At 55.2% G+C, this 25,932-nt stretch overlaps 3 protein-coding genes across 11 annotated transcripts in view; 1 reads left to right on the top strand and 2 right to left on the bottom strand.

The window, feature by feature from the left end:
- Positions 1-12,420, bottom strand: part of KCNH2 (potassium voltage-gated channel subfamily H member 2) — a 74,644-nt gene extending 62,224 nt beyond the window's left edge. The window contains exon 1 of the mRNA XM_078343451.1: positions 12,340-12,420. The gene's annotated coding sequence lies outside the window, so the exon portion shown is untranslated. The remainder of the gene's footprint in view (positions 1-12,339) is intronic.
- NOS3 (nitric oxide synthase 3) overlaps positions 1-13,231 on the top strand; it is a 21,908-nt gene extending 8,677 nt beyond the window's left edge. The window contains exons 14-26 of the mRNA XM_035254372.3: positions 4,386-4,453; positions 4,841-4,957; positions 5,054-5,228; positions 6,885-7,017; positions 7,135-7,213; positions 7,701-7,888; positions 8,386-8,558; positions 8,869-9,079; positions 9,172-9,259; positions 10,977-11,098; positions 11,838-11,986; positions 12,334-12,528; positions 12,631-13,231. Of these exons, the coding sequence (XP_035110263.1) occupies positions 4,386-4,453; positions 4,841-4,957; positions 5,054-5,228; positions 6,885-7,017; positions 7,135-7,213; positions 7,701-7,888; positions 8,386-8,558; positions 8,869-9,079; positions 9,172-9,259; positions 10,977-11,098; positions 11,838-11,986; positions 12,334-12,528; positions 12,631-12,792 (1,860 nt within the window). The 3' untranslated portion in view covers positions 12,793-13,231. The remainder of the gene's footprint in view (positions 1-4,385; positions 4,454-4,840; positions 4,958-5,053; positions 5,229-6,884; positions 7,018-7,134; positions 7,214-7,700; positions 7,889-8,385; positions 8,559-8,868; positions 9,080-9,171; positions 9,260-10,976; positions 11,099-11,837; positions 11,987-12,333; positions 12,529-12,630) is intronic.
- Positions 13,122-25,910, bottom strand: ATG9B (autophagy related 9B). Of its 9 annotated transcripts, none has more exons than XR_013524150.1 (16): positions 25,876-25,910; positions 22,205-22,850; positions 22,014-22,057; positions 21,773-21,837; positions 21,375-21,536; positions 19,602-19,743; positions 16,810-17,564; positions 16,479-16,632; positions 16,073-16,252; positions 15,255-15,491; positions 14,909-15,042; positions 14,657-14,753; positions 14,351-14,474; positions 14,124-14,265; positions 13,805-13,956; positions 13,122-13,418 (listed from the first exon to the last, which is right to left on the bottom strand). XR_013524150.1 is itself a non-coding variant. In XM_054237542.2 (16 exons), the coding sequence occupies exons 2-15, from the start codon at positions 22,752-22,754 to the stop codon at positions 14,138-14,140; spliced, it is 2,328 nt and encodes a 775-aa protein (XP_054093517.1). In that variant the 5' UTR covers positions 22,755-22,850; positions 25,470-25,910; the 3' UTR covers positions 13,446-13,956; positions 14,124-14,137. The 9 variants fall into 9 exon arrangements, 7 of the variants coding, with proteins under 7 accessions (XP_054093517.1, XP_035110269.1, XP_054093516.1 ...); XM_054237542.2 differs by lacking the exon at positions 13,122-13,418 and having other exon boundaries at positions 13,446-13,956; positions 22,205-22,307; positions 22,752-22,850; positions 25,470-25,910; XM_035254378.3 differs by lacking the exon at positions 13,122-13,418 and having other exon boundaries at positions 13,446-13,956; positions 22,205-22,358; positions 22,752-22,850; positions 25,496-25,910.
- Positions 25,911-25,932: the final 22 nt, after the last annotated feature.

The following is a 25,932-nucleotide window of genomic DNA, read 5'->3' as shown; positions in this document are numbered from 1 at the left end:
TGGCCTCAAGTGATCCTCCTGCCTCAGCCGCCTCAGCCTCCTTTTTAACAAAAGAAATAGAACGCTGTTTAGATGCCCAAGTTTTTAAGTAACTTCACTTAAAAAAAAATACACACACACACACACACACACACACACACACAGTACCACCATTGAATGCCTTCTCTTGCAAGCTTAGATGTCTCTGAGGTGCCCCAGGCTAGGTTCATTTCTGGTTCTTACCTGCTTCAGCTTCTCAGTGTTAAAGGCCTTATTAGCACTAAGTACCTCCTGGGAACTCTTTTTTTTTTTTTTTCCTTTGAGACAAAGTCTAACTCTGTGGCCCAGGCTGGAGTGCAGTAGTAAGTAGTACAGTCATGGCTCACTGCAGCCTCAACCTCCCAGACTCAAGCGATCCTCCCACCTCAGCCTCCTAAGTAGCTGGGACCACAGGGATGTGCCATGATGCGTAGCTAATTTTTGTATTTTTTGTAGAGATGGGGTTTTGCCATGTTGCCTAGGCTGGTCTCTAACTCCTGGGTTCAAGCGATCCACCTGCCTTGGCCTCCCGAAGTGCTGGGATTATGGATGTGAGCCACTGCACCTGGCTGTCAGTATCCTAAGCTTGAATCTGGTGAAAGCCTTTTCGCTGCCTTTGTGTCTATTTCAGCCCTCATTCTGCCCTACCTTGTAAAAAAAAAAAATAGCACCAGCAATTGACTTTTTTTTTTGTAGTATAAAGGTGTATAGATACCCATATAACCCACAGCCTTTACAAGGTATAACACATTTTCATCACCCTGGAAAGTTCCCTCATCAGTGCCTCACGTGCATCCCTTCCCAGTCTGTCTCCCTGCCAAAGTGTCTGTCACCGTAGATTAGTTTCACCTGGTCTAGAACAGCACCTAGATGAAAGCACGCAGTGTTATGGCATCTCCTGCTGAGTCTGTTTTTGAGGCGCACCCGTGTTGTGGCGTGACTCAGTATTTCACTCATTCTGCTGCTGAGTGGTGTTCATTGTGTGAATATCCACAGTTTGTTTATCCATTCTCCTGTTGGTGACACTTGGGCTGTTTCCAGGTCGGGGCTATTATGAATCAAGCTGTTATGAACATTCTTGTACCCGGCTTTTGTGGGCTTATGTTTTTATTTCTCTTGGATAAATACTGAGGAGTAGAATTGGTAGGTCATAGGGTAGATGCATGTTTAATCTTTCTCTTTTTAAAAAAGTAAAAGAGAGGCGTGGTGGCTCACGCCTGTAATCCCAGCACTTTGGGAGGCCCTGGTGGGCAGATCACTTGAGGTCAGGAGCTCAAGACCAGCCTAACCAACATGGCAAAACCCTGTGTCTCCTAAAATACAGAAATTAGCCCTGCATGATGGTACACGCCTGTAGTACCAGCTACTGAGGAGGCTGAGCCAGGAGATTCGTTAGAACCCAGGAGGTGGCGGTTCAGTGAGCCAAGATCATGCCACTGCACTCCAGCCTGGGCAATAGAGCAAGACTTTGATTCAAAATAAAATACAAATAAATAAAACTCCAAAACAGCCAAGTGAATTAAACTGACATGCACTTTAAGATCTGTACATTTCAACGTATATTAATTTTATCCCAAATTTTTAACAAATCTAGGAATATAGCTCACAGAAAATAGGGTATATTCACTATAAATATGAGCAGAGGCCAGGCGCAGTGCCTCACTCCAGTAATCCCAGGACTTTGAGAGGCTGAGGTGGGCAGATCACGAGGTCAGGAGATCAAGACCATCCTGGCCAACATGGTAAAACCCTGACTCTACAAAACTACAAAAAATTAGCTGGGCATGGTGACACATGCCTGTAATCCCACCTACTGGGGAGGCTGAGGCAGGAAAATTGCTTGAACCCAGGAGGCGGAGGTTGCAGTGAGCCGAGATTGCGCCACTGCACTCTAGCTTGGCGACAGAGCAAGATTCCGTCTTAAAAAAAAAAAAAAAAAGAACAAAAATATTTATAGCAAATTTGTGTGTAATACCCCACACTGGAAATAATTCACATGACCATTGACAAAAATGATAAATTGTGGTATGTTCAAGTGCCATATCGCACTAAGTGTGAACAAATCCAACCACACACAACAATGCAGGTGAATCTCAAAACATGTGAAGAGTAAAAAGTGCCAGAGCAAAGAATACATACTGCACTACAGGATTCACCTTAATAAAGTTCAGAAACAGGCAGAACTAATCCATGTAGATAGAAATTAGGAGGGGAGTTAGTCACCCCTGGGGTGGGAGTGGCAGTGACAGGAGGGAGGCATGAAGGTGGCTTCTAGGATTCGGGTGGCTTCTAGGATGTGGGTAATATTTCTTTTCTTTTCTTTTCTTTTTTTTGCGACAGAGGCTCGCTCTGTCACCCAGGCCCAGGCTGGAGTACAATGGCGCCATCTCAGCCCACTGCAAACTCTGCCTCCTGGATTCAAGCGATTCTCCTGCCTCAGCCTCCCGAGTAGTTGGGATTACAGGCACCTGCCACCACGCCCAGCTAATTTTTATATTTTTAGTAGAGACAGGTTTCACCCTGTGGGCCAGTGTGGTCTTGAACCCCAGGCCTCAGGTGATCCATTCGTCTCAGCCTCCCAAAGTGCTGGGATTACAGGTGTGAGCCACTGCACCCAGCCACAGGTAATGTTTCTTGATGGGATGCCGGTTGCACAGGTGTGTTGAGTTTGTGAAAACCCACAGAGCTGTACATTTACAACATGTGTGCGCCTCTGGGCTTGTGTTGCACGCTGACAAAACATTCAAAAACGAAATTCAAATCGTACTTGCTAACTATGGCAAACGTGGGAACCAACACTCAGAGACATCTGCAGTTCAGCACCAGATGCGCTTCCTTCCAGCTTCCTTCCCTCTGGAAGGTCCACATCACGCTGCCGCTTCATGGCAGCACAAACAGGCCCACAGTCTTCTGAAGAGGGCCACCTGAACAATGTCTAGAGACCAGGACACCACCAAAGGAACTGAGTTTGTCCCCCCATGAAATCCACTAACACAGGGTAGACTGGCCCTAGCCATTGCTGGCTGGGAGGAGGAAGGAGCTGCCACCTCCCCTGCTGCTGCAAGGGTGCTCTGGTGCCCCAACAATGGGGATTCAGCAACTCCACCTCTAAAGATTACCTGGCTGAAGCATTTAAAAGGGGGAGCAAGGCACACGTACAAGGGCGTTCGAGGGCGCACTGTTCCCAGACCACGCTGCTTCCATCTCTGTGACGTCAGGTGCAATGTAAACACTAAAAAGAATGAGGTCATGCTCTGGGAGGTTCAGGTAGGAGGATCACTTGAACCCAGGAGTTCAACGTCAGACTAAATAACACAGCGAGACCCTGTCTCTGCAGAAAATTTAAAAATTAACCAGGTGTGGTGGAACGCACCTAGAGTTCCAGCTACGAGGAAGGCAGAAAAATCTAATCTCAGGAGTTCGAGGTGACAGGGAACTACGATCAAGCCACTGCACCTCAACCTGGGCAACAGAGCAAGACCCATATCTAAAAGCAATACTACTACTTAGGTCAATATTGATGTGTTGACCTGGAGGGACGTGTGAATTAAATTACGTGAGGTATAAATAAATGCAAGGAAGTATGGTATAGTAACGCTTCTATTAAAAAAAACTGTAACTATACACCGGCACGTAGGGACAGGGAGAAAAGAGTTGGAGAGCAGTGGCATGATCTCGGCTCGCTGAAAGCGATTCTCCTGCTTCAGCCTCCCGAGTAGCTGGGATTACAGGCACCTGCCACCATGCCTGGCTAATTTTTGTATTTTTAGTAGAGACTGGATTTCACCCTGCTGGCCAGGCTGATCTCGAACTCCTGACCTCTTGATCTGCCCGCCTCAGCCTCCCAAAGTGCTGGGATTACAGGCGTGAGCCACCGCACCTCGCCTCATTTCTGAAATGTAATTTTTCTTCTTTTTTTTTTTGAGACAGAGTTTTGCTCTTGTTACCCAGGCTGGAGTGCAATGGTGAGATCTCGACTCACCGCAACCTCCGCCTCCTGGGTTCAAGCAATTCTCCTGCCTCAGCCTCCTGAGTAGCTGGGATTACAGGCACGTACCACCATGCCCAGCTAGTTTTTGTATTTTTAGTAGAGACGGGGTTTCACCTTGTTGACCAGGATGGTCTCAATCTCTTGACTTCTTGGTCCACCCGCCTCGGCCTCCCAAAATGCTGGGATTATAAGGGTGAGCCACCACGCCCGGCTGTAATGTAATTTTTCAAAAACGTCAAACTGCTTTTGAAATTTTCAAAACAAAAATTAAAAACTACAAATCACTAATAATAAGGGCCAGCTGGTACAGTTTTAAACTTCTGCGTAGTTTGAAATGAAACAAAACTAACCCTGATGCCAACATTTGCCTTGCCAGAGCTTTGCAGCTGCCCTGATGGAGATGTCCGGCCCTTACAACAGCTCCCCGAGGCCAGAGCAGCACAAGTGAGTTGGGCAAGAGTTTCAGAGGAGCTGGGGGAGCTGACGCATTTGGAGACACAAACAGACAGGGGTCTGAAGAGCTCTCCCTCTGTACCTCGAGTCGTTTTCCCACCAAAAGCCAGGGCTCCAGGATGGCCTTCCTTCCAGGCTGGAGCCGCAGTCTGGACCTGCCTGCTCTGAGAGCCATCCCGAGGTCTCCAGAGAGGAGGGTGTGGCGTGGCAGGGCCCAGGCTCGGAGTCCTCTGGGATGCTGGCCCTCAGCCCCTCCCAAGGGCAGGGCCTTTCCTGTCGAAGAGGCAGAGACCCTGCAGCTGTCCCCGGGGCTGGGCCTGGGCCTGGGCCGTGTCTCCAGGGCCCTGTGACAACCTCGTCTTTGTCCTCTCTTGCCAGGAGTTACAAGATCCGCTTCAACAGCGTCTCCTGCTCAGACCCACTGGTGTCCTCGTGGCGGCGGAAGAGGAAGGAGTCCAGTAACACAGACAGTGCAGGGGCCCTGGGCACCCTCAGGTCAGGGCCTCATCAAGAGGGGAGCAACAGGTGGGCAAGCTGCCTGGGCAAATGTGGGCTGGGAAGGGAGCTCCAGTGACAACCCCTGCACCCCAGGTTCTGTGTGTTCGGGCTGGGCTCCCGGGCGTACCCCCACTTCTGCGCCTTTGCTCGAGCGGTAGACACGCGGCTGGAGGAACTGGGAGGGGAGCGGCTGCTGCAGCTGGGCCAGGGCGACGAGCTGTGTGGCCAGGAGGAAGCCTTCCGAGGCTGGGCCCAGGCTGCCTTCCAGGTGAGCCCAGCCCCACCCCACACTGTTCTGACTCACTCCCACCTGGGACGCCTCCTCTGGGCCTGCAGTGTTGAGGCTGGAGGCCTCACTGCTGCCCTGATTCTGTTTGGTTCTTTGGTCCCTTTCTGTTCCTTCCAAAATCCACCCTCATCTCTCCATGGCACAGCCAGCTCTTCTGGGTCAGGGGCTGAGGATGACTGGCCCTGCCAACCACAGAGGGTGCCTAGCCCAGGCAGAAGTGCAGCCAAAAGACAGCAGGCACGGCCCTGGTAGGAGGGAGCTTCAGCCAGGCCCAGGCTGGGCCCCACGAGTGGGCACACATAGGGAGGGGGTGCAGGGCAGGGCACCCCACCCGGGACGGGCAGGATGGAGGGAGAAGTAAGGGACAGAGAGAAGGTCAGACAGAGGCAAGGGTTGAAGCTGAAGCCAGCACAGAAGCCACAGGAAGTGAGAAGCCAGACAGGCTGGGGCAGTGCCTGCACCACAGAACTGGTCCAGGGCCAGGAGAGCAAGTGCAGGGAGAGGTGGGTCCCAGGGCCTGGGCCGTGGCTTTTTAAACCTGGGCTTCCTCAGGGGCAGTGCTACCTATCTGGGGATTGTGTCTGCAGTTGACAGGGGCTCCATCTCCCCAGTGCTACACTGTTCAGGGCAGTGCTGCTCCCCTGGGGCCCAGGCTGGAGCTCAGCAAATTTGCCTTGATTGGAGGAGGGCATACTAACAGGAGGGGGAGGGAGAGGGCTGTCTGAGGGAGGGGGGAGTTTTGCTAAGGATGGGGAGGTCAGGCTGGAGAAACACATAGGCCCCAATTGGGAAGAAGGGAATAGAAAATAAAACTTAAAGAATTTAATCAAAAAGAGCCATTGGAGCAGGATGAGACCACAACATGAAGTTTTGGGAATAGGACTTCAGAGGCGTAGGATGGATTAGAGCATCACTGAACCAGAAGCAGGAAGGCTGAGCTAACCAGAGCAGCAGCAGTCGAGATAGGAAGGAAGGGAGGGAGCTGAGGAAGGAAGAGATATAAGACTTCACACGCACCACAAAAGAAAGATTAACAGGACTTGGTGATATGAGGCTCAGCCAATCACCAGTGAGCCCTGGATTTCAAGCCTGGGACTGGCCGAGCTTTGTACCTGACCGGGAGCGCACAGGATTCACACCCTCCCCAGGGTCTGCCCGGTGGGGCCTCCTCTGCCGCCTGAATTCTGCATCCCTATCCAGGAGGACTTACTGTCTGAACACACTGTGCTAAGGGCTTTACCTAAAGTACCTCATTTAATCTTCACCAGAACCCAATGAGATGTAAAGATGGGGAAACTGAGGCATGTAACTGTACGTACGGGAGTTGGAATTTGAGTGCAGGTCTGAACACACAAGCACCTTCACAAGCCACTGTGTGCCAAGCACTTGACTTCTCAGATCACGGGATCAACACTCACCAGATAAAGAACCATGACACCAATCAGAACATGCAGGGGAGGAGCGAGCCGGGTCCCTAGGCCCAGCGGCCGAGCCATGAAATGGGCTGGCAGAAAAGGTGCTGTCGCTGGCGCCTGCCTCAGCCACTGGGGCAACAGGCAGTCAAGCCATCCAGGCTCCCCACTAGGATGCTCGCCGGTGGCAGAAGGTCCTCAGCCTCACCAGCCTATCCCTCAGGCCGCCTGTGAGACCTTCTGTGTGGGAGAGGATGCCAAAGCTGCCGCCCGAGATGTCTTCAGCCCCAAACGCAGCTGGAAGCGCCAGAGGTACCGGCTGAGCACCCAGGCCGAGGGCCTGCAGCTGCTGCCAGGTGTGGCCCTGCCCTCACCCTGACCCCGCTGGCTCTCTGAGGACCCCCCACCCCAGGACTAACACACCCAGGGGCCAGGCCCTGCTCCCTAGCTCAAGCTGCCCCTTGACCCCTCAGGTCTGATCCACGTGCACAGGCGGAAGATGTTCCAGGCTACAATCCTTTCAGTGGAAAACCTGCAAAGCAGCAAGTCCACGTGAGGATGACAGCTTTACCACACCCCCCTCCCCTTCCTGCACACCCGCACCCTGGGCCCTCCTCCTCCCATACTGACCCCGACCTGTCCTGCACACCCGCACCCTGGACCCTCCTCCCCCCATACCCCCCTCCCTGTCCTGCACACCCACACCCTGGACCCTCCTCCCCCTATACTGCCCCCCCACCTGTCCTGCACACCCTCACCCTGGGCCCTCCTCCCCCCATACCTCCCCACACCTGTCCTGCACACCCGCACCCTGAACCCTCCTCCCCCCATACCGCCCCCCACCTGTTCTGCACACATGAACCCTGGACCCTCCTCCCCCCATACTGCCCCCCTACCTGTCCTGCACACCCTGAGCCCTCCTCCTCCCATACCACGCTCCCCCTGTCCTGCACACCCACACCCTAGATCCTCCTCCTCACACATCCTCTCACCCCAACCCCTCCCTGATTCCCCATAAGTGCCCCTCTCCCACACCCAGGCGGGCCACCATCCTGGTGCGCCTGGACACCGGAGGCCAGGAGGGGCTGCAGTACCAGCCAGGGGACCACATAGGCATCTGCCCACCCAACCGGCCTGGCCTTGTGGAGGCGCTGCTGAGCCGCGTGGAGGACCCGCCAGCACCCACTGAGCCCGTGGCAGTAGAGCAGCTGGAGAAGGGCAGCCCTGGTGAGGGGCAGCCTGGGACACGACAGGGCACACCAACCCCACGCCCAGCCCCAGCGCCAGGCCTCCTGGAGCTCAGGATCCAGGGTGTGGCCAACTCCTCCAGAACTCAGCAGCTGGGGTCAGAGCTGACTGTGCTGCCCGATGCCAAGCTAGCCTTGTTGCTGGACCATCTACACACCCTCAAATGCACCCCCACCAGAAAGCTGTCCCTTCCCTCCGGGATCCTCCCCAAGGCTCCCCTGGCAATTTAGCTTGCTCTGGAGCTGCCACGAGTGCCTGGGCTTTATTTAAAATAAGGGTGGGTGGGGTCAGAGGCAGAGCAGCCCAGACCAACCCAGTCCAGCCAGGGGCCCCCAAACAACACACTGAGGCTGCCCAGACAGGCCCATCAGCAGCTCAAGGGCAGGCTCCTAACAGTCCCCAAAATACAAACATCAGCCCAGGCACTGCAGTTCTGCTAGGCCCTGTCCTCACAGCTCCCTGTGCACCATCCGCAGGTGGCCCTCCCCCCGGCTGGGTGCGGGACCCCCGGCTGCCCCCGTGCACACTGCGCCAGGCTCTCACCTTCTTCCTGGACATTACCTCCCCACCCAGTCCTCAGCTCTTGCGGCTGCTCAGCACTCTGGCAGAAGAGCCCAGGGAACAGCAGGAGCTGGAGGCCCTCAGCCAGGTTGGGGGCCCCCACAATGAGGCACAGGGGCTAGAGAGATGGGATGAGTTGGGTGGGGGCCCCAGTGACAGGAAACCCCCATGCAAGGTCCTCCCTGGACTTTCTTCTCCTGACTGACGTGAACTGGTGCTTTAAGACCCAGCTCCCCAGGGAGGAATTCACGGCTGGATTCTCCAGGTCTTAGAGAAAGCTGTTGGCCTGAACTGAGGAGGGAGAACCCCTAAGGAGGCTCAGTGGGGGAGGAGTGAAGAAGGGAGGTCGATTAGGAAGGGCCATGGGGTCCCTAACCCACTGCATCCTGCCCTGCCAGGATCCCCGGCGCTACGAGGAGTGGAAGTGGTTCCGCTGCCCCACGCTGCTGGAGGTGCTGGAGCAGTTCCCGTCAGTGGCACTGCCTGCCCCACTGCTCCTCACCCAGCTGCCTCTGCTGCAGCCCCGCTACTACTCAGTCAGCTCAGCACCTAGCATCCACCCAGGAGAGATCCACCTCACAGTAGCTGTGCTGGCATACAGGACCCAGGGTGAGGCAACTAGCAGGAGCAGGCCTGGCCACAGCGGGGGTGGGACAGGCCCCTCTCTGGCCCCTCACCAGCCTCTCCTCCCCACCCCCTAGATGGGCTGGGCCCCCTGCACTATGGAGTCTGCTCCACGTGGCTAAGCCAACTCAAGCCTGGAGACCCTGTGCCCTGCTTCATCCGGGGGTAAGTGAGATGGAGGACTTGGTGGGGAGCTGCCCAGGGCCAGGGTGGCAGCTTTGGTGAGGAGTGAGGAGCGTCACTGGTGAAGAGTGTCACTGGAAACAGGAGGGAGCTCTGTAACATGTCAAGCACGTGGTGTCATTAGGTCACTTCAGAACCCTGGCTAAGCTTGGCTCTCCTTCATTTAGACTCAGAGTTTTGCCCTGAATCTACAGCTCCCAGAGCCAGAGCTGGGATCAAACCAGCTGGCCCTGTGGCTTTCTGAAAGTGCAGTTTCTGTGTTCCTCTCTTTGTCCCTGGGCCGTCTGATGTGGGGCCACATGGCAGCTGGGAACTACAGTCACTATATCCTCACTCACTCCAGGGAGAACTGCTAGGTAGGATAAAGGCCACCCTTGGCCTTGGTGTCACTGAGGGCTCAAAGAAGTTGAAGGATTTTTTTTTTCTGGACACGGAGTCATGCTCTGTCGCCAGGCTGGAGTACAGCGTCATGATCTCGGCTCACTGCAACCTCCGCTTCCTGGGTTCAGGCAATTCTCCTGTCTCAGCCTCCCAAGTAGCTGGGATTACAGGCACGCACCACCATGCCCAGCTAATTTTTTGTATTTTTAATAGAGACGAGGTTTCACAATGTTGACCAGAATGGTCTCAATCTCGACCTCGTGATCCACCCGCCTCAGCCTCCCAAAGTGCTGGGATTACAGGCGTGAGCCACTGCACCCGGCCAATTTTTTTTCTTTTTTTGAGACAAGGTCTCTTGTCACCCAGGTTGGAGTGCAGTGGCGCAATCTCGGCTCACTGCAACCTCCACCTCCCAGATTCAAACAATTCTCTCACCTCAGCTTCCCGAGTAGCAGGTATCACAGGAGTGCACCACCACTCCTGGCTAATTTTGTATTTTTAGTAGAGACAGGGTTTCACCCTGTTGGCCTGGTCACAAACTCCTGACCTCATGATCCACCTGCTTCTGCCTCCCAAAGTGCTGGGATTATAGGTGTAAGCCACTGCACCCAGCCTAAAGGTGAAGGATTTTAAGAGGCCCTTCCTTCATGCTGTGTCCAGAAGTCTTGCTCCCTCTCACAGCCAGGAACCAGAAGTCCTGATAGGACTGAGAATTGTTGCTAGGCTGACATCAGCTGGGCCTGGTGACCCCAAGCCACCAGGGCAGCTAAATTACAGATAAACTGTACCCATCTACTGAACATAAAGTAAATACCACTATTAAGGGCATTTAAAATACACACACTCGGTGAACCCATAATAAGCTGAAAGTATGTCTTTCACTCTCCCCACATTTTCTAAATCCCCTGAGTCATCTAAGTATTCTTCAAACCAAAATGAACTATATTTCCTTTGGCACAGTATCCAGAAACTGCAGATCCAAGGAGTTTCAGCAAGCAGAGTTGTTTTTTGGGTTTTTTTTTTTTTTTTTCTTGAGATGGGAAGTCTCTTTATGTTGCCCAGGCTGCTCTCAAACTCCCAGGCTCAAGCAATCCTCCCACCTCAGCCTCCCAAAGTGCTGGGATTACAGACATGAGCCCAGAGTTCTTTTCATAAACCCGTCAGGCTTCCTATGAGCCAAACACTGCTTTAACGACTTCACAGATATCAACTCATTTATCAGGAGAGCTTGGGTTCTCCTCGCTCCACCCGCCCTGCATGGTGAGAACGGGGGAGCAGGGAAGGCAAAGGGGACCTGATGAATTCTCTCTCCTGCTAGGGCTCCCTCCTTCCGGCTGCCGCCCGATCCCAGCCTGCCCTGCATCCTGGTGGGCCCAGGCACTGGCATTGCCCCCTTCCGGGGATTCTGGCAGGAGCGGCTGCATGACATCGAGAGCAAAGGTGAGGCTGGGGACTAGAGGACTGCTTGGAGGGGTGGGGTTGGAAGGCAGGAAACAGATAGGAAAGAGAGGGCAGGAAACAGAGGCCACAAAGCTGAAAAGATTGGAGGGGAGGGGAGGTACTGAGGCAAGGGCTGGGCCCTGTGTGTCTGGCTGCCTGGTGCCTGGCACATAGTAGGTGTTGACTGGATTACAGATAAAGGAAAATCGAATTTTGGAAGGGATAGGGCTAAGACTCAAAGAAGAACTGCCCGAGGTGGATTCTGGACTGTGCCAGAGCTGACTGGGGTCCGTCCAAGACCTAAGGATGCTCCAAGGTGTTCAGATTGAGCATGGGGTGCCCAGGGTAGTCTGTCAATTAAAAGAAGAGGGCTGTGACTGGGAGGAGACTTAAAAGTGGGAGAATATGAAGTGGAAGCAAGGAAGGGGACTGTGATGTGACACAATGCAAAGGCATAGAATTCTGAGTCCTAAGCCACACATTCTAGCGCAACTCCGCCAGGGGCTACCTACATGAAGGAAATCACCACTTCACCTGCGCTCCCCTTTCTTCTATAAATCAGGCGTGTGCAGGGTCTCTGTGAAAGCATTCTGCATGCTCTTAGAGATGAAACAGCCAAAGTAATGGTGGCTTCAGCCCAAAATGCTGGGCTGCCAGGCTGGGCGATGGTGGCCAGTGGGGGGCACCGCTGGCCCTGTGCCCTGAAAGAAGGGCCTTCCCAAGCCGCTGCTGCTTGCAGGGCTGCAGCCTGCCCCCATGACTTTGGTGTTCGGCTGCCGGTGCTCCCAACTTGACCATCTCTACCGCGACGAGGTGCACGACGCCCAGCAGCGCGGGGTGTTTGGCCGAGTCCTCACCGCCTTCTCCCGGGAACCCGACAATCCCAAGGTGTGAGACCCTCAGAGCGCAATGGTAATCTGAAGATAGAGAAAGAGGGGAGGACTCGTGCACTCCAGCGGGGCGCACCGACCAGAGCCCTCCCGCGGCCTCCCACGATCACTCAGCCACCAGCACGCACTCCAGCCCACCCTTGTGCCCCAGCCCCTCTAGGCCCACCCCGCCCCGCCCCCAGCCCCTCCCCTTCGGCGCTGCCCCTCTAGACACCGCCCCAGGGCACGCAGGCCCCACCTGGTGGGCTCCGGAGTCTTTCAGACCCAGGGGGCCAGCCAGCTGCCCCAGGGTGCGTACCCCGCGCCCACCCCACCAGGACCCGTCCTAACCCCGCCGCCCTGCAGACCTACGTGCAGGACATCCTAAGGACGGAGCTGGCTGCGGAGGTGCACCGCGTTCTGTGCCTTGAGCGGGGCCACATGTTTGTCTGCGGCGATGTCACCATGGCAACCAACGTCCTGCAGACCGTGCAGCGCATCCTGGCGACCGAGGGCGACTTGGAGCTGGAAGAGGCCGGCGACGTCATTGGCGTGCTGCGGGTGTGGAGGGGCGGGCCAGGGCGGGGACCAGGCCCAGGGAGTGCGGGGTTCCCGCTCAGGTCTCCGACTGGGGTTCTCATCCACTGCTCACTTTCCCGACAGGATCAGCAACGCTACCACGAAGACATTTTTGGGCTCACGCTGCGCACCCAGGAGGTGACAAGCCGCATACGCACCCAGAGTTTTTCCTTGCAGGAGCGGCAGTTGCGGGGCGCAGTACCCTGGGCGTTCGACCCGCCCACCTCAGACACCAATGGCCCTTGAGAACCGCCTGGCTTTCCCCTCCAGTTCCTGGAGAGCGGCCGCCGCACTCAGGTCCGCCCGACCAGGACAAGCCCCGCTCCTCCCGTCTTGAGGTGGTGCCTTCCCACATCTATCCAGAGGCTGCAAGGATTCAGCATTATTCCACCAGGAAGGAGCAAAACGCCTGTTTCCCTCTGTAGGCCTGCTGCCTCGGACAGGGTCCGCCTAAATCTGGAACGCCCCTCCCAGCAGCCGTATCCAGGGCCTACTCCTACCCCCTTCCTGTTTCTTAGGCGAATGTTAGATTCCCCTTACCTGTCTCAGGAGTATCTTACCTGTAAAGCCTAATCTCTAAATCAAGTATTTATTATTGAAGATTTAAGAGACTGTGCCAGATGTTAGGAGAACCACTAAAGCGCCTAACCCAGCCCATGTGGATTACAATTACAAAATGACAAAATTTCTGTTTTAACCTGTGCAGTTGTATGGGGGGAGAGGGGAAGGGGTTATTCTTTTGACAGGGAGTCTTGCACTCCACTTGACCCTGCACTCTAAAACATGGTTTCCAGCCAGTCTGGGCAGCTCTCCTGTGCAGGTCTCAGGCTCGTGATGGAGAAGGTGCAGCACTCAGCTGCCAGAAGTGGGGGCTGCCAGAAGCAAGAGTCACAGAGATGTGCAACGGCCATGAGCAAGCTTTACTGCTTATTTAATACAGCACAGGGAGCCAACCCACTCCCAAGTCAGCACTCCCAAGTCCCCATGCCCTGCAAGCCCCCAGGAACCTGAAAGTGCTGCCGGCGGCCACGAGCACAACAAATCCACAGCCTTAAAGCCCACCTGCCTCACTGTCGCCCTTCCATTTAGCTCGGGCTAGTCCTTGACCTCTGTCCCCCCACCTGGAGGAAACTCGAGGCCTTCTTTCCAGGCAGCTGCTCTAGGACACACTGCAGTTGTGGGCGTGTCCCCTCTCCCCTCCGGATGGGGACCATCTCTAAGACTTGTTTCCAGTTGCCATCAGCATCTCCTCTCCTACCTTTTCTCTGTTCTCAGGGCGAGTTCCTCACTGACTGCCAGGTCCTGCCCCACTAAAGCACCTGGGCCTGTCATCTACAGGGCCTCTAGTGATGGCTCCGTTGTTCTTCTACTCCACCCTCCAATCTCCTGTGGCTGTGGAAGCCAAGGCACCTGTGGGAGGAGAAGGTTCTTGGCAAGCAGTCTAGGGGTCTAGGTTCCAGGGATGACCACCACCATCACCCCAAATTCCCACCGCTGCTCCCATCCATTCAAGTCTGACTCCAAACCAATTGCCTACGCAGCCCTCTCTCCCTCCCCTCACAGGAGGCCATACTGACCCTGAGGCATCCTCTCAGTCAGTGCAAGAGGCCTGGCCAGGTTCCTTCTGGGTGTCTGTGGTCACCTGAAACCCTCTGGGGAACAGATTCCGGGCCCTCTGGGTTCCCCACTGTTGTCTGGGGCTAGAGGCAGGACTGGAGCCTGGTGACAAAGGCCATCAGCTGGGCAGTGCCAGGATGCCCAGTGTCTACCAGGCTCTGCCGCCTGCAGGCCCCACCCTCCTCACCATCACTTGACCAGGATGGCTTCTCTTCATCAGGCGAGGGTGGCTGTGAGGGGCTGGAACAGGGTCTGGACAGGTCGGAGGCCACAGCCTCACCCCAAGGCTCCTGCTGCTGCTGGTGGTGAAGCTGCATGGAAATGAGGAGGAATGAGGGCCGCCCCCAAGGAGGGCAGGGTCCCAGAGGCAGAGGCTTTTCAGCTTCCTCCTGCAGCTGTACTAGGCCCTTCCTCAGATTCCACCCCTGCCTCCATCTCCACGTTGTTCACCTGCTTTCTCCCCACATTTCTCCTTCGGGCACCCTCCGCTCACCTGGTGCAGGTAGATGGCATGGAGACTCATCTCAGCAGAAGCAAGTTCTGGGAGCTGGGCCAGCTTCTGGCCCCCAGTGCCTCCTGGGGACACACAGCTGAAACACAGCATGAAGCAGGTCAAAAGACATACCCTCCTCCAGCCACGGCCAAGAGGGCTTCCCTTCTGAATCCCCTGACAGTGCCCCAGCTCCTCCCTCCTAGAGGATCAGCCCCACCCAAACACCCCTGCATCTCAGGCTCCACTCCTCACCTGGGGTCCTGGGCAATTCGGGAAATGGAGGCAAGGAGGCTGGCTGTGGCCGCAGCTGGACAGGGGGCTGTTGGGCTCAGGTCCCTCGGGGGCAGGAGAGGGTGCACCAAGAGGTTGGCCAGGAAGGCCTCAGGCTGGACGCAAGAGGGGAGGGAAAGCCAAAGAGGGAGTCAGAAGAGAGGACAGAAAGGGAGTGGGGAGGAAGGGAAGGCCTAAAGAAGGCAGGAGAGCAGGCTGGGGGCAGGGCCGGTGAGGCAGGTTACCACCCAAGGTGAGGCTAGAGGGGAAGCGTTTGGGGAGGAGTTGGGGGGTGAGGGCAGAAGGGGAGGCCAGGCTTGGGACTCACCAGGGGTGAGGTGCAGTTGCTGAGCACCCCCGGGGTGGGGGGGCTGCGAGCCGAGGTGGCGCCCCAGGCGGCTGCATCTTGTTGTACCCGGCCCCGGAGGTGCCCGAGAAACTTGGAACTGTGCCCAGGGGGTTGCCAGAGAGGATGCGCCAGGGAGAACCGCATCAAAGAAAGCTCAGTCTTCCCGTCCTCCGCACGCTGAGACAGCGAAGCCTCCGTCTGCCCCGCTGAGAGCCACTGTGAGCAAGGACAGTCTTTTAGGTGCTAAGGACATCCAGCTTACGGGGTTAGGTGGGACAGGAAACACAGCCGCATTTTCCATGTGAGGGAAACAGAGGGGCTTGTTCGCCATCAGCAAAACCACAGCATGAGAACAGAACCCGGGTCTAGACCCAGCTTGGGGATAGGGCCAAGCCTCCGTGCTTTGCCCAGGGTGGTCTTGACAACTTTGGTCCAGCCACCAGTCCTTCGTCCGGCCCCACTCATGGGCCAAGTCCATTCCTCAGCCCCCAGGGGGTTCCTTGCTCCCATTTCCTGATGTTACTATGCGCCAGCAGCTCCATTTGCCTACGCAGCCAAATGGGCTCCACAGACATTATCTGTGTCATCATAAGCCTGGTCTAGGCTGTGCTCTGGAGGGCACATTGCCATTGTCACCATCTGACAGATGAGGGCATGAGGGCATAGGGAAGGGAAGTGACTCGCTTAAGGGCACAGGTGGCAAGCAATGGAGCCAGGGCTGGAACCCAGGTCTGCTCCCTAGAGGCAAGCAAAATCCCACCCAGCCCAACCCTGCAGGGCCAGGGCACAGCTCTGACCTGAGGGTGGCCATGGCGCTTCACATCCATGAGGGCGAAGGAACAGATGTCCCCAACCCCAGCCACATCCACAGTGAAGTGATGAAAAAAGTCGATAATCTCCAGGGCACGAGGGCGGAACCAGAAAAGCAGAAACAGTGGGGTGAGGAGCGGGGACAGGAGCTCCTCCAGGAGGGAGACCTGGGGAAGCAGCGGTGAGGCTGAGCAAGGGTCGCTGAGGGCCCCACCCGCGGTATCAGGACCAAGCAGCCCCCAGCGACCCTGGCCAGGGCAAGAAGCCTCCCACCCAGTCACTTCCTAGACTCCTGTGGTGGCCCTTTTGCTTCCTTCATGTCGTCTCCCAGACAGATCCTCGGCGCAGACAGACCCAACTTCCTCCGCAGCCGGCCCCCGCACGGACCCTCACCGCTCGGTACTGCAGCAGCTGTGCCATCTGCCGGTACGCGCGGTCCCTGCCACCGGGGCAGGGCTCCTCCGGGAGGTAATGCATGTGGGCCAGGGCCGTCTGCAGCAGGAGCTGCGGCGCACGACCCTGGCACTGCTCTTCGGGAATGAAAGACCTGAAGGGCGGGATGCGTGGGGAGAAGAGGCCTGCGGTTAGGAAGACGCGCGGTGGGATGCTGGGCTACAGGGCCCCGGTGGTGGGAGAGGTAAGCATTAGAGGCGGAAACCTCACATGGCACCAGATCAGAGAAACTGTCATCACACACCACCACCCTGGGCATCTGCCGTCGCACCTGGCCACGGTGGCGGTGACCCCGAGCGCAGTCATGGCGGTGAGCACGTGCTCCACGGCTAGCACGTCCTCGTCATAGACGGTGAGCACAAGCAGCGCCGCGAAGAGCGCGCCCGCGAAGAAGACTAGCTGGCGGGCCAGCAGCGCGCGCAGGGGCGCGGGGGGCGCAGCGGTGCGCAAGAAGGAGGTGGCGGGGCGGTAGGCGCGGGCCAGGCGCGCGCGCAGCTCGTGTGGCAGCTCGTTGAAGTGGCGAAGTTGCAAGCGCGCCAGGCGGGACCAGCGGCGCGCCCCAAGCACCCCGGGCTCACGCCGCAGCAGCTCCACGTGGCTATAGAAGGCATGCAGCACCTGCCAGGCCAGCACCAACGGGCTCAGCGCCAGGTTCAGGGCGGCGAGCAGCAGCACTGTGCGCCCCCAGCGTGCTGCCAGGGCGCCCCGCTGGTCGCTGCGTTTGTAGGCGTGCGGCAGCTCCCAGCCTCCGCGGAAGAGTGAGAAGGGACCGCGGAAAAGCAGCAGGTCGATATTGAGTGCCAGGCCGCGGCTGAGGAAAGTGGCACTGCCTCCCCAGGGCAGTGGGCAGCGGGCCGGCAGCAGGCCCTTGTTGGCCAGCGCCACCTGGTAGTTGGTGTAGCGCAGGATGCGGTGGTGGACATCCAGCTCCGTCAGGGGCCGCGGCTGTACGCACAGGCCCCCGCTCCTCTGCAGCGCCAGGAGACGGGACTGCACCTCTGCCCAGGGAACCGAGTTCAGCTCCTCCTGAAAGCGGAAACTGATGAGAGCCAGCGACCCCCATTCTTCTCCAATGATGCTCAAGCTCCACATCCCCAAGTGCACGGCCTGAAAACCGGCAAACTGAGTTTGCCGCCACAAACTCACCATGGCCAAGTTACATCCCTCACCGTCCCCCCTCCCACCTTTCCCTTAGCGCTGTCACTAACAAGGGCACGCCCTACTTCCTTCATCCTCTTCTAAATTGCCCTGTTCCTCATCGGCCCTGCCATTCATGTTGCCAGTAGTCATGTGCTTCCTGGTGATGGCTCCAAACGTTGGACCTGGCTTCTCATATCCTTAAGAGCCTGAGGCCCTCTCCCTTGTACACACAAAACAATAGCTGACGAGGGGGGGGCGGGCTCACGCCTGTAATCCCAGCACTTTGGGAGGTCTGGGGGGCAGATGGCCTAAACTTCGGAGCTGGAGAGCAGCCTGGGCAACATAGTGAGGCACTGTCTCTACTAAAAATACAAAAAATAGCAGGGCGTGGTGGTGTATGCCTGTAGTCCCAGCTACTGGAGGAGGAGGCTGCAGTGAGCTGAGATCACAGCACTGCACTCCAGCCTGGGTGACAGACCTAGACCCTGTCTCAAAACAAAACAAAACAAAAACAAGAATGGCTGGCAGTTTGTGGGAGACTCTCTCCTTCCCGTTTCCAGTGCACTCACCAACTCTGGAACAAAATCCTTCCCACCTTCTGCCTGGGCATGCTTTACACCCCCAGCCCCACCCCACTCCAGGCCGTCTTCTGCTCTGTCACCAGAAGCCTTCCCAGGACCCTGGCTATGTCCATGTCTGGGGTGGGGCACTGTCAGATCTCATTTGGAGGCTGCAAACCTCATGTCAGCCCAGTTTCACTCAGCTTCCCCAGTCCAGGTTAGTCAAGTCCCCCAGGCCAGCCTCTCCACTCCATCCCAGTGTCTCCCCTTCCCTTCCCCTGGAAGAAACAAGGAGGAGGGGAAACAAGGGAGGAGGAGAACAAGACAGGTGAGCAGTCTCCCACCAGAGCTGATCTGAGGTCCAGCTTTGGCTCCCACCACCTCTGCTTCCCTGACCTCCTCCCTCTCCCTTGTTCAGGAGCCTTCTAAGACCTCTCCCCTTGCTGCACAGGAAGGCTGTGCAGAGGGCTCCAGACTTCCTGGGGGAGCAAGGGAAGCAAGCTACAGAAGGCCATCTTTGAGCGGTGCCTTAAAGAACTCAGATACAGAGGAGGGAAGAGCAGCTCAAGACGGCAAGGAAACAAAGGGCAGAGTGGAAGCAGGGGACAGTGACAGGCCAAGGCAGTGGCTTACTGCAATGGGTGGATGGTACCAAAGGCTCTGTTTTAGGCTGGTGGGTCCATCTCCTCACTGCAGCTTCCAAAAGCTCACGGGTTTTCCCCACCCTCCTGTCCTGCCCACCCAAGCCCAACCCAAATTCCTCCAGCTCTGGAAAGCCAGATGACCACCATTCCTCTAAATATCCAATGTTTTTAGCACAAGCATGTGACTATACGTCATTTTTGTTTTTTTGAGACATTTTCTTGCTCTGTTGCTAGACTAGAGTGCAGTGGCATGATCTCAGCTCACTGCAATCTATGACTCCCAGGTTCAAGTGATTCTCCTGCCTCAGCCTCCCAAGTAGCTGGGACTATAGGCACATGCCACCACACCCAACTAACTTTTGTATTTTTACTAGAGACAGGGTTTCACCATGTGGGCCAAGATGGTCTGAATCTCTTGACCTCATGATCTGCCTGACTAGGCCTCCCAAAGTGCTGGGATTACATGCGTGAGCCACCATGCCAGCCATGTCATCTTATATGAGCCACCTAAATAAACTCTCTTAGGGTAGGGGCCATGCTCTCTGAGTGGTGGTAGCCCTCTCCCGACATTATTCTGGGCCTAGGGCAGGTGTTAGTAAGGCCTCACTCTTTCTGCCCTCCTTCCAGTTGGCTGTTTCATCTGTACAGTCCCGCTTCCTCCCCCTCCTCTGCACACCCTCTCGCGGTGCCCTCCACACAGATTTAGGCACCCAGCTCACCGGGGCAATGTGCAGAGCCTCCCGGTAAAACACCTGGATGTCCCAGTAGCTGAAGAGGCTGCAGAGTGAGCGAAGCAGCTGCACCAGCCAGAAGCCCGCAGCCAGGACCAGAAGGAAGACGAGCAGGGGGCTGGAGCGGATCCTGCATGGGGTCGGATGGAAAGAAAGGTGGGCAACGGAGAGAGAGGGAGACCAGACTTCCGGGGCGAGAGTAAACCGTCAGGAGGAGGGGATCCAGCCAGACCAGCAGCTCTCAAAATACGGCCTGAGGCAGGGGCTGGGGGGCTGAAGTGGCCCTCACAAGTGTGCAAAGTCAAACTCTTTTCAAATAATACTAATGCTTTCTGATGTTTTCATTCTCATTCTCTCATGAGCATGGAGTTTTCCAGAGGGTACAGGACGTGTGGACAGGTCACACCATACTGGCAGCTGATGAAACGTGTGCTCGCACACTCTTACATTTTACAGTTGTTCTCAACTATCATTTCTTTTTTTTTTTTTCCTTTTTATTGAGACAAGGTCTCTCTCTGTTACCCAGGCTATAGCGCAGCAGTGGAATCAGGGCTCCTATCTCCCTGCCAAAGGTCTGGTACAGTTATTGATTGGTTGGCAAAGAGAACATTGCAACGAAGGCTGTGAAGGTAACAGTGAAAATGCATCGTCTGCTGGGAGGGAGGAGGGTGTAGGGATGCTGCAGTGATCAGAGAGTCGCTGCCTCAGCCTCCTGAGTAGTTAAGACTACAGGTACGTGCCACCAAGCCCAGCTTTTGATTTTTCTTCCGGAGTCTCGCTCTGTCACCCAGGCTGAAGTACAGTGGCACAATCTTGGCTCACTGCAACCTCCACCTCCTAGGTTCTAGCAATTCTCCTGCCTCAGCCTCCTGAGTAGCTGAGACTACAGGCACACACCACTATGCCCCGCTAATTATTTGTATTTTAGTAGAGATGGGATTTCACTGTGTTGCTGGTCTCAAAACTCCTGCGCTCAGGCAATCCACCCGCCTCAGCCTCCCAAAGTGCTAGGATTACAGGCACGAGCTACCGTGCCCAGTCAATTTTTATTTTTTTTAGAGTTGTGGTCTTGTTCTGTTGCTCGGGCTGGTCTCAAACTCCTGGCTTCAAGAAGTCCTCCTGCCTCAGCCTCCCCAAGTGCTGGGATTACAGGAATGAACCACTGCACCCAGCCTAATTTTAATTTTGTATAAGGTAAATGTAGATAGATAAGACTCTCATGAACAAAAGCTCTTTAGGGTTCTCAACCAATTTTAAGTGTACTAAGATACATTTAATGCACTTTAATAGATACACTTAATAGATCAGGCACAGTGGCTCATGCCTGTAATCCCGACACTGGGAGGCCGAGGTGGGTGGATCATCTGAGGCCAGGAGTTCCAGATGAACCTGGCCAACATGGTGAAACCCCGTCTCTACTAAAAATACAAAAATTAGCCAGGTGTGGTGGTGCATGCCAGTAATCTCAGCTACTGGGGAGGCTGAGGCAGGAGAATCACTTGAATCCGGGAGGTGGAGGTTGCAGTGAGCCAAGACCTCACCATTGTACTCCAGCCTGGACAAGAGTAAAACTCTGTCTCAAAAAAAAAAAAAAAAGACACACTTAATACACTTAAAGTGTATATTAAGTATCTTTTTGGTCCTGAGACCAAAACCTTTAAGAACTGCTGCTCTAGACCACAGGACAAAGTGGGGCTCCTGTCTGCTCCTCTACCTGCTTCCTATGCTTCACCCCCAGAGCCCCACCACGTTGTCACTCACCTCTCAGCACACTGGGCTGACGGCAGGATGGCATCTGACAAGGTCACTTTGCTGTGGAATGACCCAGGTCTGGTACGGTTGCTTGGTTGGTTGGCAAAGAGAACATTGTAATCCACACATCGAAAAAGGAAGGTTGTGAAGGTGACAATGAAGATGAATTGTCTGCCGGGAGGAAGGGGGGTGTCAGGATGCTGCAGTGATCAGGGACAGCCATGTGGGCTCCTGTCCTGGCTCCCAGAGCCACCCGGGGTCATCCTCCCCAACCCTGCCCCTGCTGAGCCCCTGGGCTGCTTGGGAAAGCACGGGATGGAAGCAGCAGGCATGATTAAGGAAGCAGATGACAGGAGGAACACATGGGCCCAGGGGACCTAGTTCCATGGCTGGGCTAAGGGTCTCACCCCAGCTGGAAGACATCCTCCAGCAGGATGCAGGCAAAGCCATTCCTCTGGTGGTAGCTGTAGATGTGGCCGAATGTCAAGGAATAAGCCTGAGGCATGATGGGCCTCTCCTGAGGACACCTCCCCTCAGCCCCAACACATCTCCCACCCATGACGCCCTCATAGAGTCTCCCTGCCAAGAATAGTGTCAGCTCTAAGGGGACCTTCCCACGCCACCTTGCAGGCCTAGCACAAAGGATATCTTGGTGAAGAAGCTGTCCAGGTTCTGGATGTGATGCCAGGAGCCTGGGCACAGAGGGGAAGAGTGTCAGCCCCTGGCACGTGATCAGTTCTCCACATTCTCAACCCGATGAGAACTCAACTCCAGCCTGGGGTAAGTACTGGAGCTCCCAGGCACCACCAACCAGCTCCCACCCACACCCACACACATACCCCGGAGCCCTTCAGGGACGTGAAGGAGGGGTTGCTGCTCCTCCCCGTGGATGGGTGAGTCTTGGGACCCCTCAGGGTCACAGTCCTCCAGCCGCTCATAATCCTGCTCAGGGATCAAAGGGCCTATCCGCAGCCCAGGAGAGTCCTGGGGGCACTGGTGTGAGGGAGGGGCAGTCACTGAGGCCAGGGGTGGGGTGGAGTGGGATCCCCAGGAGGGGGATGTAGAAGCAGGTGTCATTGCAGGTTGAACCTGTGTTGTGGGGGTGGCTGGGGTGGGGAGAGCGCTATGGCAAGGCTGAGAAGCCCCTGTCCCCTGTAGCACTGAGCAAGGGGCCCCTGGGGTGACAGGGGAAAATGAGGAGGGAGAGCTTCTTGTATGAGGGGCAGGGGACAGAGAGAAGATAGAGATCCTCCCTCCCGCAGGTCCCCGGAGGGAAGGAGGAGGAGGAGGTGGCAGTGGCATGGGGAGGAGGGGCACCGATCCAGGCCCCAGGTCTCCCCACCGTCCTAGCCGCCCTCTACTCCTCCCCCAGCTCATTCGGCTCACCATGAGGCCACGGCTTCTCCAGAAAGGATGGAAGGATGGGAGCTGTTGCTGCTTCCACGGCAGGAGGTCTGTGATGCTGAGCTGGGACTTCAACAGGAGCTGTGACAACAACAATACTAGGTGACTCAGCCCAGGCAGGCCTCAGGCGTCCCAGCTCTCAGTCACCTGCCTGATCACTCACACCCCTTCCAGGACAACCTGAGGCCAAATCCTTCAGGGCCTGCGAGGGGCATCAGTTTAAGAGCCAGGGCCTGAAGAGCACATTGAGATGACAGGAGATCCCTATTATCTCCATCTTCGGACCTTGAATAAATGAAAGATAAAGAGAGCAGCAGCCAAAATGACAAAACCAAAATGCAAAATGGTGTTAGAGCCAGGTGTGGTGGTGTGTGTTTGTGTTACTAGCTACTCAGGAGGCTGAGGTGGGAGGACAAGTTGGTGCAGGTTACACTGGGACAGTGTAGGTTACAGTGAGCTAGATCTAGCCACTACACTCCTGCCTGGGAAAGATTCCCGTCCACGCCCCCCCCCCCCCAAAATCCTGTTAAAGGATTGTAGCTGGGCATGGTGCCTCACACTTGTAATCAATCTCAGCACTTTGGAAGGCTGAGGCAAAAGGATTGCTTGAGGCCAGGAGTTGGAGAACAGCCTGGACAACAGAGTGAGAAGACTCCATCTCTACAATAAATCAGAGAGCCAAGATGTTAAATATTTCATTTCTTAAGAGTATACCTCCCCTGCTTCCATCCACACACACACGACAGTGATCAACAGGGAAATATTTTGTGAATAAAGTAGAAAAGAAAAAGAAAGGGCCAGGCACATTGGCTCACACCTGTAATCCCAGCACTTTGGGAGGCTCAGGTAAGAGGATCACTTGAGGCCAGGAGATCAAGACCGGCCTGAGCAACTTAGGGGGACACCATTTCTATGAAAACTAAAGAAAACACTCAATTATTTTTTAAAGACTAAGAAAAGGCTGCATGTTTTATTGGTCTGAGGGGCTAAGAAAGGGAAGTGGAGGAGCCTGATTTTGCAGCCAAGTTGGGGAAAACTAAGAAGAGGAGAAGACAGGAAAGGCAGCTGTCTTGGATTTGAGAGTCATTTTGGGGAGTTTAAAGTAGAAAATTGGGAGGCCATGCGTGGTGGCTCACGCTTGCAATCCCAGCACTTTGGGTGGATCACGAGGTCAGGAGTTTGAGACCAGCCTGGCCAACACAGTGAAACCCATCTCTGCTAAAAATACAAAAATTAGCTGGGTGTGGTGGCGGGCACCTGTAATCCCAGCTACTTGGTAGACTGAGGCAGGAGAATCACTTGAACCAGGGAGGCAGAGGTTGCAGTGAACCAAGAGTACGCCACTGCACTCCAGCCTGGACAACAGAGCTAGACTCCGTCTAGAAAAAAATAGTAGAAAATTGGGCTTCTCTGAAAGTTCCATTCTGTTTCCATCCTTATCCTTTTGAAATTTGACATTCTCTCATGTCTGGATCCAACTTCTGGGACCTGCTGAAAAGCATCCCGGCTGAATCAGAAAGGAGGACAGCTGTGAGTCTGGGACTTGGAAGGATAATTTGAGTGCCCAGGGAGGAGCTGAAATGAGTTCTTTGTTGTCACCTCAACAAGGAGGAGGAGGCCCAGGCAGCCGGTCTGGTGGCTTGCCCAACGCCATTCTTGAGGGCCTGAATCATGAGGTTTCCTTCTAAAGCCCATTCCTCGGATGCTGACTCAGCCACCAGGTGTCAAGGTTTCTAGGGCTTAGGCCCAAGGGCTGATGTTGGGGCCAGTATCCCTGAGATGGAGAGATGGACACTGTGCTTCCCAGACTGTTCACCAAAGGCAATCATGGAATCACCCACAAAATCAGGGTCCAGATGTGCCTGATTTTTCTTCTTCTGTGTGGAGTATTGTAGTAGTAGTAACTTAGGTCTTGTAGGCCTTTATCTCTGAGCAGGAGGCAGAGCTATGAAAACAAGACCCGTCTTTCTAGAGGTAGCAAAATAGAATCCCACATTGCAGAGGGGCCAGAAAATTCTTTTTTTTTTTTTTTTTTTTTTTTTTTGAGACGGAGTTTTGATCGTTACCCAGGCTGGAGTGCAATGGCGCGATCTCGGCTCACCGCTACCTCTGCCTCCTGGGTTCAGGCAATTCTCCTGCCTCAGCCTCCCGAGTAGCTGGGATTACAGGCACACACCACCATGCCCAGCTAACTTTTTGTATTTTTAGTAGAGATGGAGTTTCACCATGTTGACCAGGATGGTCTCGATCTCTTGACCTCGTGATCCACCTGCCAAGGCCTCCCAAAGTGCTGGGATTACAGGCTTGAGCCACCGTGCCCGGCCAGAAAATTCTTATAATCTTTCTGAGACATCTGCCAAGATGGGTTACGTGGATTTTTGTCTAGTCTCTCCCCCACCTCACTCACCCAATGTCACTCAATATCATGGCTATTCCACCATAGTCACAATAGGTCCCCTCCCTATACACCCGGATTCCCTTGCCCAACCCTAAACTAATCCTGGGACATTGTACTACCTAGTTTAACCCTGCATTCATTCTCATTGACACCTACCACCACTCCCAAGTTAAGTCGATTTATAATAAAGGGCACTTTTCCTTGTCAAGCATTTGGAAGGGAAGGGGACAGATAAATGAAACAGAGCCACTACCCAGCAAGAAGCTGCAGCCCAGTGGAAAGACAAATACACAAACAATTACAGGGAATAAATAAGAGTGATGCAAACTCTTGGGTAGGAGCCTGAGGCAAGTCTTTCTGATCTGGGTGATGAAGGCATCTGTGAGGCAGAGAGATCTGAGGCCGCGCCTTGATAAATTACAGGACCTCCATACCAGTAGTTCTCAACAGCTGAGACGTAGGGCAAGTGTCAGAATCACCGGGGGAGTTTTTCCCCAAGTAAACGTGACACATGCCCCAGCAGTTCTGACCCGCCTAGGAGAGCGGAGTGGGCAGCAAGGCATATGTATGCGTTTTGAAAAAACTCCCAGTCCATTTGTGTTCATTCCAACCCTAGAGCCCGCGTTCTACACTCCCTGGAGACAACCGGACATCTAAAGATCCTTGAGCCTTAGGAAAATGGCCAGAGGTCGGCGGCTGACGCGTTACCGTGGATACTCCGGGTGGAGGACCTAACCGCGCACACCCTGATGACGTCACCCCGAG

Source organism: Callithrix jacchus, chromosome 11 (genome assembly GCF_049354715.1).
Source record: "Callithrix jacchus isolate 240 chromosome 11, calJac240_pri, whole genome shotgun sequence".
Taxonomy (NCBI): domain Eukaryota; kingdom Metazoa; phylum Chordata; class Mammalia; order Primates; family Cebidae; genus Callithrix; species Callithrix jacchus.
This window is presented reverse-complemented; position numbering and strand designations above follow the sequence as displayed.

Coding starts and splice junctions, on each gene's coding strand:
- ATG9B (XM_054237536.2), bottom strand. CDS start 22,754: ATGGTGAGCCGAATGAGCTGGGGGAGGAGTAGAGGGCGGCTAGGACGG. Junction 22,058..22,204: donor CGTCCCTGAAGGGCTCCGGG/GTATGTGTGTGG, acceptor CTCTGTGCCCAG/GCTCCTGGCATCACATCCAG. Junction 16,633..16,809: donor GTCACCGCCACCGTGGCCAG/GTGCGACGGCAG, acceptor CCCGCCCTTCAG/GTCTTTCATTCCCGAAGAGC.